The sequence below is a fragment of the Penaeus vannamei genome, chromosome 17, assembly GCF_042767895.1.
Source record: "Penaeus vannamei isolate JL-2024 chromosome 17, ASM4276789v1, whole genome shotgun sequence".
Lineage (NCBI taxonomy): Eukaryota > Metazoa > Arthropoda > Malacostraca > Decapoda > Penaeidae > Penaeus > Penaeus vannamei.
The window spans coordinates 20,649,209-20,664,774 of NC_091565.1; the positions used below are offsets into that span (position 1 = coordinate 20,649,209).

General features: G+C 42.3%; 1 protein-coding gene across 1 annotated transcript in view; it reads right to left on the reverse strand.

Moving 5' to 3' along the window:
• Positions 1–9,728: 9,728 nt before the first annotated feature.
• LOC138864544 (uncharacterized) overlaps positions 9,729–15,566 on the reverse strand; it is a 17,986-nt gene continuing 12,148 nt past the window's right edge. Inside the window, exon 3 of the mRNA XM_070132064.1 lies at positions 9,729–14,926. Coding sequence (XP_069988165.1) covers positions 10,066–14,926 — 4,861 coding nt within the window. The 3' untranslated portion in view covers positions 9,729–10,065. The remainder of the gene's footprint in view (positions 14,927–15,566) is intronic.

The following is a 15,566-nucleotide window of genomic DNA, read 5'->3' on the forward strand; positions in this document are numbered from 1 at the left end:
GCCTGATCGATATCTCCTCAGGCGACACACCTGGTGATCGGCATGTTTCTGAAAATCCGCAAGACAGCTCCTTCGACATCTTCAATATTTTGCCAAAGATAGGATTAAGTTTTGCGCGGGGAAGGGAAAGAGTCGCGTCTGCTTTCGATCCTTTCGGGAGCATAATGAGAGGGTGGGATTCCTTAAAGAACCTTTTCGGAGCGTCTGACGAAACTGGCGAAGAGGTGAGCGAAACTCCATATGCACCTGAATATATCCCCACGACAGAAGACCAGCCAAGTGAAACTTACTTGCAGTCTAACGATGTTCACGACCCATACATCGGGCCATATACAAAGAAGCCCTCCTTACAATTCTACGAAACGTCAGTAGATGACCAATTGCCCATCCATATGGGGAAGTACAAGCCACCTGCAATATATATACCAGTCGATGGAATGTACGACTCTTCTGCAGCAACCCTCTTTAAGACAAAAGAACCGTACAGCTCGACGGCCAGAATGCACACAACCCACACAGATGCATACGCTGTGCCACAGGGAACGCCTTTTCCATCTGCAGGGATGAACTCAGCTATGACGAGATTAAATACAGGACTTCCGAGTTATGATCGGGTGACTCACGCAGGAATTTTTTGGCCTCATGTAGTGGGCAGCGGAGGGGGTGGTGACCCCTTCCACGTGGTCAAAGCGCCAAACATTTCACAGTCAACCCGAAATAAGTAGAAGCTGCCCAGTATTTCATAAACTGGGTCCATTGCTTTTATCACTGATTTCAGTGGTACGAAATATATCGGTCTGATTTGTGCGTTATTTGCCACATTATGCGATGCAGCTATGGAAATCAAGCTACAGTTTACGGAGTGCTGGTTCACCAAATATTCAAAATTCTCAGTGATAAGAGTTTCATGACACAAACCACGAATCATGTCATGAAACTACAGCTCTGACGTGGGAAGTGTACATGGTTGCATCTCCCATCTGAAGACCACTAAATATCAAAATAAAAAAATGTATCTTCAAGTTGTTAGTACCTGAGACATGAAAATATTTTTTTCCCTTATTTGATATTTTGTATACTTCCAAAACATTTAATCTCTTATTCAATTTTATGGTTTCAAGAAAATTGCTTATTCGCTGTAAATAAATTTGTTGTTGCTTTGGTAAGAAATAAATATTTTTCAAGATACAATTCATTATTAACCAAGATTTTCACGTCTAGCTGCTGCCGATTATTCAGTGACATAATAATGTTATTGCAGGATTGCTTTATTGTCTACGATTATTCATTGACTTTCCCTGCTTTATCTCGTCTCTCTCTCTCTCTCTCTCACGCTCTCTTTCTCGTCTCTCTCTCTCTCTCTCTCTCTCTCTCTCTCTCTCTCTCTCTCTCTCTCTCTCTCTCTCTCTCTCTCTCTCTATCTCTCTCTCTCTCTCTCTCTCTCTCTCTCTCTCTCTCTCTCTCTCTCTCTCTCTCTCTCTCTCTCTCTCTCTCTCTCTCTCTCTCTCTCTCTCTCTCTCTCTCTCTCTCTCTCTCTCTCTCTCTCTCTCTCTCTCTCTCTCTCTCTCTCTCTCTCTCTCTCTCTCTCTCTCTCTCTCTCTTCCTCTCTCTCTCTCTCCCCCCCCTCTCTCTCTCCCCCTCTCCCCCCCCCTCTCTCTCTCTCTCGCTCTGTCTCTCTGTCTCTCTCTTTCTCTTGCTCTCTCTCTCTCTCTCGTTCTCTCTCCCTCCCTCTCACTCTCTCTTTCTCACCCTCACTCTCACTCTGCTTATCTCCATCTTTGTCTCTCACTCTCTGTCCCCTCCTCTCTCTCGCACACACGCACTCCCTCTCTTTGCCCGTATGTCCCCTTCCCCCTTTCTCTATTTCTCTCTACCTTTCTTCCTCTCTCTCTATTTCTTCACCTCTCTCTCACTATATTTATCTATATCAGTCTGTCTGTCTGTCTCTCTCCCTCCCTCTCTGTCTCTGTCTCTCTCATTTTCTCTCTCTCCCTCCCCCTCTGTCTCTCTTTTCTCTTTCTCTCTCTCTCTATCTCTCTCTTTTCTCTTTCTCTCTCTTTCCTATTCTTTCTTTCTTACTGTCATACAATTTATTAACCGTGTTGATTTTCATGACAAGCTACTGCTTAAGAAACATTCATGAAGTCATAATAGTGAGTTGTTGTCGAATTGCTTCATTGCGTTCATTGTCTGTTATCCTCATGCGCGCTCTCACTCTACTTCTCTGTCTGTCTTTCTTTCATTCTCTCTCTCTCTCTCTCTCTCTCTCTCTCTCTCTTTCACTTTCTCTCTCTAACACACACGCACACATGACACCCACTCTCTCCCTCTCTGTGTCTCACTCTCTACCTTTCTATCTCTGGCTCTCTCTTTCTCTGTCGCTCTATCTCTATCTCTCTGTGGGTCTGTCTCTCTCTTACTATTTTTTTCTCCCTCTCCCTCGCTTTACCTTTCTCTCTCTCTCCCTTTCTCTACCTTTCTCTCTCTCTCCCTCTCCCAGTCATCATCCTGTCACCATAGTGTGCAGACGTGCTGTGTGACCTCTTGTGACCTTGACCTGTCCTTACGGGATTTGTGTTACTTTGACTATTAGGTCTTCATAGACCTGCCAGCTGTGGATTTCTGCAGTGCGCGATAATGTTCACATGATTATTTGTTCTGAATCTAAAGTGATCTAAATATCAAATAGTGAAGTAAAATAAGTGAAAAAACTACGTACGGACACAGATGTGCTGTGTGGGCGCGGCGTAAGCGGCCCGTGTGTGCACCTGGGTTTGCACAGGGAGGTCAGGTCGGGCCCTGTTTCTTCAGGAAATAACCCCGACCTCAAACGAAACAATGACAGACACGCCCATGGAAACCGAGGGTAGATATGGTGTCCTCCGCGAGGAAGATATCAGTGGCCTCCCCCAGGAACCAATAAAGAAAAAGGCAAAAAGACTACTACCTGACTCTGTAGAAATCACGCCCCCTGGACACCTGTGCGCACATTTTAAAGCCGACACAAAGCTCCGGACACACGGGGATAAGTATCGCTGGGTATCCCAGGCTTTAAAATTGGACCATTACAATAAGACAAAGGGGTCCATTGAACTTAAGATTGGGAGAAACAATGTGTACGTGAGATGTAAAAATGAACAAATTCTTGCCCACATAACCACTGCCGGTGCATGTGACGAAATTTTAGAAAAGGCGAAAGTGTATGGAAAAGGCAAGTGCACAAACGTGATTGTGTTCGACGTCCCAAGAGAAATCGAAACATGAAATGACGTCTTACAATGAACGCGTCGTACATGCCAAAAGCATGAAGATCAATGGATTGATGACCCAGAGAGTCATCATAACATATGAGGGGGAGGTAATCCCCAAAACTATCAAGATGGTGGAGGGCATGGCACCCTTTAGATGTGCCATCTTCAAATCTCTGACCCCGTTTTGCTCCCATTGCTCAAAGTGGGGACACGGGGCACGTGCGTGTCCACGAGAGGCAACGCGGTGCCGATATTGCGCTCTTTCGCATGAAAGCTCAAAGTGCGCAGAGAAAATTTCTGAAGGTAAAATCATCCCTCGGAAATGTGTGAACTGCCGTCAGGAGCATAATGCCAACTCGCCATTATGCGCCTATTACCCGAAGGACAGCAAGGCAACACAGGAAAAAAAGCAGGCAGCCCCTCCCCCCAATAAATCCCGCCCAGCCCCTCGTCTTAATGACGTGCGGGGAATTCCCACACCTGCAGAGGTCAACTCTGAAGGCCTCTGCAAACAAAGCCATGGCACCGGCCACATCACCAGCTGTAGCACCTGCACCAGCTGCAGCACCTACTCCAGCTGCAGCTTCTACTCCAGTTGCAGCACCCACTCCAGCGCCAGCTGTAGCACCAGCTGCAGCTCCTGCTCCAGTGCCAGCTGCAGCACCGACGCCATCACCAGCTCCAGCTCCTCCCTCACCGCAGCAGGAAAAGCAAGAATCCAACAGGGAAATGAAAGATTTGATACAAATGTTGTTCAAGCAGATGGAGCAGATGATGTTCATGATGCAGCAACAGATGGTGCAGTTCCAGGAGAGGATTTTTGCGCTCTTCCTCGAGCAACGACAACATCCAGTGGGCCTTGGGAACGGTCAAGTGATGATCGATGGATCAAAATAATCTGTTAAAGTGCATTACCTGGAACATTAACAGTTTACAGAAACGCAAGGTGACCCTCGCTCAGTATCTTCACTCGGAAGATGTTGATGTGTGTTGCCTTCAGGAAGTTAGAAGTGATGCTCGTTATGCAAAAATTGCAGGATACACATATCACGACAAACCTAATATTGCTAATCCTTCTACAAGAGGACTTGGTATTTACATAAAAAATAGTATCCCATCAAAAGTGATCGATGACAAACGTGACAATGCAAGTGCTGAATATCTTGGTGTTAAAATATTTCTTGATGGTAGAACCATCACCATCATTAATGTGCATAACCCACATGATAGTGAAGTGGTACCTAAACCTCCCGACAGTATGATACATAATGCTACTGTCTTACTGTGTGGAGATTTTAATGCCCGTCATCCTCTCCTTGGCTCTGAGGGAAGCACCATAGGTAAAAACGGTAAGGTATATTATGATTATTTTCAAAACACCAGTGATACTATACACCTATTGTGCCCCTTTGAAAATACTCATTATCTAGGTGGCAAATTAGATTATATAGTCTTATACAATCAGCACCCACTCCCATGCACTGCGGAAGTTGTCCCTTTCTTAGTCAGTGATCATTGGGCATTAAGTATCACCCTCCCATTCGCTAAAAGAAGCCCGCCCCAGCCACGTCTTCGATACCATCTTGCTACTAAACATCATGATGAGTTTATTAAAAGGTTTGGCTGCTGGTATGAACACTATGTTCCTACCAGCCTTGATCACTTTAATGAAACTCTCTGTCAACAAGTTGGTAACCTCATTACCCAACTCCAACCCAGAAACCCTGTCAAATATAGGTCATCCTCCAGAGGCAAACGAGCATATCACCTTAACAAAGATCAGGAAATAAAGCTACTTAGAAAGCTAATAAGGTCTACAGTAAATCAGCTAAAAAAAACTGGGAAAAAATCCCTACGTAGCTAGGGACCTTGTTTTCTTTAGTAAAAAAACTTAATGAGATAATGACACAAAAGCGGGAAGAGAGATTGTATGCCTGGGCAGAATCGATTGACCACGAGCTCCATGAGTAATGTGTGGAGGGAAATCAATAAGATTAAAGGCAATGCACACAATGTCACTCCCCACCCTCATCCAGAAAGGGTAGCTTTGTCAATCCTCACTAAATGCTGCGAAAACTCTTCTCTCGATAATCTTCCATTATCCATTCGTAGATGCTCCCTTAAGTCAAAACACAAAAATGAAATTAACTATCAGTGCCAACTTTTAGATGAGGCTGATGCACCATTTACAAGACACGAACTTCTTGCAGCTATTAAAACTAGCAAATCCACTGCACCTGGGGATGATGGAATCACTTACGACATCATTCGCCTCCTTGCAAAGGTACAGGTACAGGGAAGAAATCCTCTTCTTGATCTCTTCAACTTAACTTATTCTACAGGCCTCTTGCCTACTTCCTGGAAACAAGCCACCATTATTCCTATCCCAAAACCAGGGTGTCCTGATGAATTTAGACCGATTTCTCTGACATCCTGTTTCTCTAAAACCTGTGAAAGGATCCTCCTCAATCGTCTGCTCCACCAGATCAAAGATCAAATTCACCCATCAGTCTTTGGTTTCCAAAAGGGGAAAGGAACACAAATGTGCCTGGCACAGTACCTCAATGGAAGTAATGCACAGTCTTCTTACTTCATAGATTTCAAGGGTGCATTTGACAGAGCTTCCCCTACTGCAATCCTCCATTAATTAACTCTCCTAGGAGTTAAGGGCAAGCTTCTGCTATGGATAAAGGATTATCTGTCTTTGAGAAGAGCAAGAGTATGTTACCAAGGCACCTACAGTAATTATGGTGAACTCGAGTTAGGAACTCCACAAGGAGGTGTTTTGTCCCCTTCACTATTTAACATTTTTATGCATTCTCTTTGCAAGCTTAATAGTGAGTTAGGAGACCTATGCAGCATCACATCCTATGCTGATGACGTTCTCATTCAGGTATTTGATAGGGGGGAGTATGTTCTTCAGGGATTCAGTAAAAAGTGCACTTCCCTTGGACTCGTAATCAACCCTGTCAAGACTAAGTATATTTCCAGATCAAACAAACTGTCATACATTCCAAGCTTAGGTGGGCAAGTTATTGCAAAAACTGACACCTATAAGTATCTAGGTGTTATGGTGATTGCTCCCCACCTCATGTCCCGCAATTCCCGCTTCACTCGGGAAATCGTTCAAAACATCAGAGAATGCTGCCTGGAGCGCTTAAGACCTTTACAATACATAAGTAACAGATACGTTGGTGCTTCCCTAAGAGTCCTAAGATTGATGTACATTTCCCTTGTTAGGTCCACGATAGACTATGCGAGCCCGGTTCTTAGTATGTTGCCACAAAATGTTCTCAGACCCCTTGAAATCTTACAGAACAAGGCCATGAGAGTCATTTTGGGTTGCCCAATAACTGCTAAAGTTCTTGTCATGAGGAAAGAGCTTGATCTCCCGTCACTTCACAGCCGTATTACCCAAGTCAACACCATACTCGGCATCAGACTTCTGCAGATTCAGTCCAAACCTCAAATTTCCCTTGCATTGTCTAATGAGACTAATTGTAGAGTTAGGCATGTCCGACGGCCTCGGTACTCCAATCTCATAAAGTCAAACTTGGAATGGAAGGCCAAGACTACCCAGACCATTCTCAGCTTCAGTGTGTGGAACAATGATTTTATCAACATCCCAGAAGCAAAGCTTACTTCACCATGGCATAGATCACATGTTAACGTACATATTGATAAATTAACAGGGCCAAAACCCATGACTTCAATAACAGAGTTAAAAGGCCATTACTTGAAATATATTGATGAAATTCTCCACCCCCCTCAGGGTAACCCCCCACTTGCAATCTACTGTGATGCTTCTACTGATCCTCATGGAGCAGCAGGGATTGATGTACTAATTCCCGACATTGCTGTTCAAGAAAGTGTGCGAATTTCCAACTGGACAAGCACAACTGATGCCGAGTCAGTAGCAATATACCATGCCATCAGAAAAGGTACTGAACAGCAGCGACACCTAGCTGTCTTCTCTGACAGCCAGGGTGCACTATATAGACTCACAACATTTAATCCAGAAAACATGGTAACTATCAATACCATTCACCAAATCGCTAGCCTATCCGAGCAGGGTATACAAGTATCACTATACTGGATACCTTCTCATATAGGGATATCAGCATGTGACAACATAGATAAGTTAGCAAAACAAGCACTTTCCCATGAAGAACCATATTATGAAATACCGCTATCTATCAGTCAAATGAAAAAACGTGTTATCAGCTGTCTTCGAGATTATGAGGGCCAGGTATGGACCACTGAAAAATTGAAGAAAAGTGGACATGGTACCATCTGGCATTATGAAAGTATTGTCAAGTCATGTGATGCTGACAAACCATATAAATTCTATGATGGACTGTCTCGGAGACAGCAGGTCACGCTAACCAGGCTACGCATAGGGTATCAATACACTATACATTATGTGCAGGATGCAGTTTTGGAGGCAAAGCCAGTCACATATCACCAATGCAAAATGTGCAAGGCGCCCAAGTCGCATAATCTTACACATTACTTACTTTGTTGCTCAAAAACTGCATCCTATCGATCAAATAGCACTGTCCAGAGACCAGCACTCATTGATTATATTAATTTTATCATAGACACTGGTCTTGTCTTCGATATGATTAGGGATATAAAAGTTTTTTTACCAACTAGATGATGTGAATAATGTATGCATAATGACACAGCCCTTCAGGCATGTAGAACTAATGTTTGACTAATAGCCCTTTACATAATTATAAGCATAGCCAGTTGGATGGATGCGGTAGCATCTTACCCTGGCTTTTTACAGGGCATGTACACTGTTCTGTAAATAAATATTATCAAATCAAATCAAATCTCTCCCTCTCTCTACCTTTCCCTCTCTCTCACTCTCTCTACCTTTCTCTCTCTCTCTGCCTGTTTTTGTCTCTCTCTCTCACTCTATCTTTCTATCTCTACCAGTTTGTCTTTCTGTCTCTCTCTTTCTCTCTCTTACACATACACACTTTCCCTATCTCCCTTTCTCTCTCACATATTTTCATTCTCACATACACACTCTCTGTCTCTCTTTTTCACTCATTTTCTCTCTCGCTCACTCTGTTTATCTGTCTATCCGTCTGTCTTTCTCTCTCTTCACTCTCATTCTATCTATCTATGCATCCATATATGTCACTTTGTCTCTATATCTCTCTCTCTCACTGGCACCTTCACTCTTTCTCAATTTCTCGATCTATCAATCTCTCTGTCTGTGTGCCTGTTTGTGTAAACACTACACACAAACACACACACACACACACACACACACACACACACACACACACACACACACACACACACACACACACACACACACACACACACACACACACACACACACACACACACACACACACACACACACACATATATATATATACATACATACATATATATATATATATATATATATATATATATATATATATATATATATATACACACACACACACACACACACACACACACACACACACACACACACAGACACACACAGACACACACAGACACACACACACACACACACACACACACACACACAGACACACACAGACACACACACACACACACACACACACACACACACACACACACACACACACACACACACACACACACACACACACACACACACACACACACACACACACACACACACACACATATATATATATATATATATATATATATATATATATATATATATATATATATATATATATATATATATTCATGGGTGAAGAATTTTCATTTAGGAATTAAGCACATGCTTAAAAATTCACTGGATATCTTAACTGAAGATCCTTCCCGTGCCATACATTACTCGCAGTCTTTGATCGATGAAAGTAATGCGAGTTCGTTAATTTCACAGTTTCACAATCAAATCAGAGCAAATCTGGATCTTCCCGTGACGTGCATTTGTAAATTACACATTAAACATTTTCAGAATCACAATTAGATTTCACAATTTGTCGTCTTTATGCATCTTTCTTTATTTTGTTATAGATTTTGGGAAATGAGCAAATGTCAATTCTTACCTTTTCATTATCTGTTTGCTTATTTATTTTTGTTTAGATTTGTTAATGGGGTTTCTTGTTTCACAAGGCAAGATGACAACTAAAAATATATCAGGCGGGAAGAGTTCTGATAATCATGTTTAGCATAGATATGTAAGAATATTATTACCTTCATCGTTAACATTATTATCATTATTATCATCCGTATCGTAGTGATGATAATGATAATAGTAATGATAATAATAGTTGTAAAAAAATGATGATAATATTAATGATAAATTCAACAACAACTACTAATGAAAATGGTGACGTTGCTATAATGATTATCATCATAACCATCGGTATTATTACTATCATTGCCATTATTATTCTCTCTCTCTCACGCACACTCGCTCTCTCTTTCTCTCTCGAGTGTTGGGTTTAATGAATGGATACACAAAAGTTTCAGATCACTTTTTATTTCGGAAGAATTGAAGCAAATCGTATATAAGAGAAAAAAGGGTCGAGATTGGAGGTTCTGACAGCAATGACAGTTCAGAAATGACCTGTTATTTTTTTTAATTTTTTATGGATTAGGTCTGCATTATTGTCTCATGCGGAGTAGGCAATTATGGAATTGTACCGTTTTATGAACATGTTAATGAATCACATGGTCGTGAGCGAGCTACTGTACGTAAACCGTATGCGAAAGATTTAAGCGTTTTCAGTGGATTTGTGTTTTCTGTATGTAGTCAGACAATGCAGGACCTTCAGGTGTATTCAGGACTGGTAGACTGGCTCTACAGCCGGACAGTCTGCACCTTCTCCGAGTATCCGTAGGGGTTTTTCCCGATGACGTCCACACGCTCGAAGGCGGAGCTCTCGGAGGGTACGGTGTCACTGTTTGAAAAGCCGTAAGGGTTATCAGGGATAAGGTCGACGCGCTCGAAGGCTGTGCTCTCAATCTCATACTTATTCGCTTGTGTTGAAAAGCCGTAAGGATTGTTTGGGATGCTGTCGACGCCTTCGAAGGCCTCCGTGACTTGCTGCTGACTGATTTCCACCTTGCTGGCTTCTGTGGAATACCCGTAAGGATTGCTGGGTACGAGTTTTACAGCAACAAAGGCATCCTCTGGCGCCCCTAATTCTTTGATCTCCTTAGAGTAGCCATAGGGATTCCTGGGGATCTTGCGTACCCTCTCAAAGCTACTGGGGTGGGTTTTAGGTTGATTATGTTCCCTCTGCACGAACTCTGAGTAGCCATAGGGGTTCTTTGGGATGCTAGCAACACTATCGAAACCTGATTTCTCCAAATCAAGCTTTGCTACATTTTCTGAGTATCCATAGGGATTTAAGGGAATTGATTTCACATTTTCAAAACCAGAGGGGCGACTATTAAGGGACACAGGAGAACTGTCGATATTGGTCGAGTATCCATAGGGATTCGTTGGGACAGATTCTACATCTTCAAATCCAGTGGGGGATTCCTTCACCTTTTCAACGGCAGAAGAATATCCATAAGGATTTGATGGTATCAATGGAAAGTTTTCAAATCCAGACACAACACCATTCTGCTTATGGTGCTGTTGCTCGATCAGTTCTGAGTATCCGTATGGGTTCTTGGGAATTGAATCAAAATCGGTAAAGGCTCCCGAAGGAAGTACATATTTCAGAATCTTTTCAGAATAACCATAGGGATTCGTAGGAATAGCAGCAACGGATGCGAACCCTGATGGCCTGCTATGTTGCCTGTGTGCTTCTCCCTGTACCTTAGTTGAGTATCCATATGGATTGTCTGGAATTTTCTCGGTTTCTTCGAAAGCAGATGGACCTTCAGAAATTTCAACTACATTCTCTGAGTATCCATAAGGATTTTTGGGGATAGATGTAACAGACTTAAATCCTGATGGGAGAATCCTGGCAAATGGATAATCCTGCGCAATCTCCTCTGAGTACCCATAAGGATTGATTGGAATTGACGGAACTTCTTCAAAAGCAGAAGCAGGAGCTGGTAATTCTTTAATCTCCTCTGAGTATCCATAGGGATTGTTTGGAATACTCAAAACTTTCTTAAATCCGGATGGCAAGGTTTTCCCATTGTAGACATCATTCTGGGTCACTTTCGAATATCCGAATGGGTTATGTGGGATGTCCTCGACACTTTCAAACCCTGAAGCATTAATATCATAACTTTGTATTTTTTCGGAATATCCATATGGGTTATCTGGGATGAGTTTAACTGTTTCGAATGCAGATGGGCGATCTACTGGGGACGCTGAACCCCTTCCTATTTTCGCTGAGAACCCGTGGGGGTTGATGGCAATGTAATCAACAGCATCAAAGGAACTTGGTGTCTGGTCCACCTTGTCCACTTTTTCGGAATAGCCATAGGGGTTGGACGGGATGCTGGCGAAGTTGTCGAAACCACTCACAAGACGCCGAGCCGAATGTGAATGAGGATCTATTTTTTCAGAGAACCCGTATGGATTAATTGGGATAGATTCAAACCTTTCGAAGGCGCCTTCTCTGTCACCGTACTTCAGGATATCTTCAGAGTAACCATATGGATTTGCTGGTATAGCATTGACTGGTTCAAATCCTGATACCCTCATTTTAGATGGGAAATGCTCTCGCTGCACCTCGGTACTGTAGCCGTATGGATTGGTGGGGATCTCTCCTGATTTCGTGAAACCACTTGGGAATTTCTCAATATTTTTTATATTTTCTGAATATCCATATGGATTGGAGGGAATGCTCGATACTTCTTCAAATGGAGTAGTTAAGGTGGGGGTTCTGTGCTGTTCTGATTGAATTCTGTTTGAATATCCATAAGGATTGGATGGAATAAAATCGACTTCTTCAAATCCACTTGGGGCAGATTTAAGGTCTGCCACTTTCTCAGAATAACCATATGGGTTGGTGGGGATGGATTGAATAGAAACAAATCCTGATGTTCGAGCTTTAGGAGTGTGAACATCAGAACGTATATCACCAGAATAACCATATGGATTTCTAGGAATAGCATCTACAGCTTCAAAACCAGATGGTGCATTTGTCAGCCCTTTGATTTCTGTGGAGAATCCATATGGATTGCTGGGGATGGATTTAACTTCTGAGAATCCAGTAGGAAGGCTCTTGCCATGGTTTGCGGAACTTTCAATCTTTTCAGAATAACCATATGGATTTGATGGGATTGATTTTACAGTTATGAATCCACTAGGTTGATCTTGTAGTTTCTTAGCTTCGGTTGAATATCCGTATGGATTATTAGGGATAGCCTCAACCTTTTCAAAACCACTTCCAGTACTCCTCATCTTGAAGTTGTCTCCCTGTATTTGCTCAGAATAGCCATAAGGATTCACGGGAATGGAGTCCACTTTCACGAAGCCTCCTTCAAACCACTTTAGATTCCTGATTTCTGTAGAATATCCATATGGATTATTAGGGATTGCATCTACTTTCACAAATCCATTTCCTATAGATCTAGCTCTTTGATTGTCGGCCTGAATTTGCTCCGAGTATCCATAGGGGTTCTTTGGAATAGAGCTGATAGTCTCAAAGCCACTTGGAGATTTTTTCAGCTCTTTGACCTCTGTGGAGTAACCGTATGGGTTTGTTGGGATGCTTTTGACGTTCTCAAATCCACTGCTGAGCGCTCTCTGTGTACGTATATCACCCTGCACTTTTTCTGAAAACCCATATGGATTCTGGGCAATGGCCGCAACGGATTCAAATGCTTCTGAAGCAGCTGTCCCCTTCTCTGTCTTCTTAGAATAGCCATATGGATTGTTGGGAATAAGGTCTACCTTCTCAAATCCACTCCCTGGCCCTTTGCTCCTATAGATTTCTCTCTCTACCACCTCTGAATATCCATAGGGATTCTTAGAAATCGAATCAACAGACGCAAATGCTCCTGGTCCGGCTTTCACTTTCTGTGTCTGTGCTGAATAGCCATAGGGATTGTCGGGGATAAGTTCTACCTTCTCAAAACCACTGACTGGACCCCTGCTTCTGTAAATGTCTCCATGAACTTCTTCTGAGTACCCGTAGGGATTCTTGGGGATCGAATCGACAGCTGCAAATGCTCCTGGTCCGGCTTTCACTTTCTGTGTCTGTGCTGAATAGCCATAGGGATTGTCGGGGATAAGTTCTACCTTCTCAAAACCACTGACTGGACCCCTGCTTCTGTAAATGTCTCCATGAACTTCTTCTGAGTACCCGTAGGGATTCTTGGGGATCGAATCGACAGCTGCAAATGCTCCTGGTCCGGCTTTCACTTTCTGTGTCTGTGCTGAATAGCCATAGGGATTGTCGGGGATAAGTTCTACCTTCTCAAAACCACTGACTGGACCCCTGCTTCTGTAAATGTCTCCATGAACTTCTTCTGAGTACCCGTAGGGATTCTTGGGGATCGAATCGACAGCTGCAAATGCTCCTGGTCCGGCTTTCACTTTCTGTGTCTGTGCTGAATAGCCATAGGGATTGTCGGGGATAAGTTCTACCTTCTCAAAACCACTGACTGGACCCCTGCTTCTGTAAATGTCTCCATGAACTTCTTCTGAGTACCCGTAGGGATTCTTGGGGATCGAATCGACAGCTGCAAATGCTCCTGGTCCGGCTTTCACTTTCTGTGTCTGTGCTGAATAGCCATAGGGATTGTCGGGGATAAGTTCTACCTTCTCAAAACCACTGACTGGACCCCTGCTTCTGTAAATGTCTCCATGAACTTCTTCTGAGTACCCGTAGGGATTCTTGGGGATCGAATCGACAGCTGCAAATGCTCCTGGTCCGGCTTTCACATTCTGTATCTGTGTTGAATAGCCATAGGGATTGTCGGGGATAAGTTCAACCCTCTCAAAACCACTGCCTGGGCCCTTGCTTCTGTAAATTTCTCTATGAACCTCCTCCGAATATCCATAGGGATTCTTGAGGATCGAGTCGAAAGAGGCAAATGCTCCTGGTTCGACTTTCACTTTCTGTATCTGTGATGAATAGCCATAGGGATTGTCGGGAATAAGTTCTACCTTCTCAAAACCATTGCCTGGTCCCTTGCTTCTGTAGATTTCTCTCTGAATCTTCTCTGAGTATCCATAAGGGTTTTTGGGGATCGAGTCAAAAGTTTCAAAGGCTCCTGGGGCACTCCCCGACTCTTTAATGTCTTCAGAGTAACCATAAGGGTTTGCAGGGATGGCCCTGACCTCAACAAAGCCACTCTCAAGGCTACTGGCCCTGTACGTTTCTTTCTCTACCTTGTCAGAATATCCATAGGGGTTGGTAGGTATGGAAGCTACAGCCTCAAAGGCGTTGGGAACATCATTCTGTTCAGCGGTTTGTGTAGAATATCCATATGGATTGGTAGGGATTACTTCAACCTTTTCAAAGCCAATCCTAGGTGTGCGAAGTCCGTGGTTGTCTCTCTGGATCCTGGTGGAGTAACCATAGGGATTGGACGGGATGGCATCGGATATCTCAAAGCCCGAGGGGATATCAGAATACTTGACCACCTCTTTGGAGAAGCCATAAGGATTGTCTTTGATGGCGTCGACGGGGAAGAATCCTGAAGTAAGGTTGCGGAATCTGATGTGGTTGACGAGCTTGGCGAAGCCACTCGGACTCTCACCGATGACGACTCCGGGCGGTGGGAAGGCGTCGAAGTTTGGCCTGGAAGCAGAAGAAGAGTCAGTGCTTGGATACAATTCTCCATGAGAATAAAAAAGAATGAAAACTTTTGATAAAAGCATGAATATATGTTTGGCTTAACATACATACATTTACACACACACATATATATATATATATATATATATATATATATATATATATATACATATATATATGCACATATGCATGTATATACATATAATTGTATATATATATTTAAATATTTATATATATATATGTATATATATGTATATATATACACATACATATATGGATATATATATGTATATTCATATATATATATGTATATACATATACATATACATATATATATATATATATATATATATATATATATATATATATGTTTATATATATATGTATATGTATGTATATATATATATATGAATACATATATATATGTATATATATATGTATATATATATATATATATATATATATATATATATATATATATATATATATATATATATATATATATATATAGACACATATTTACATATAAACACAAAACCATGTGCATATATACAAGCATATATACATACACACTTGCACACACACATATGTATATATTTGACCAATCACAATGACATTGTTTGGTTTGCCCGGGGACCCATCA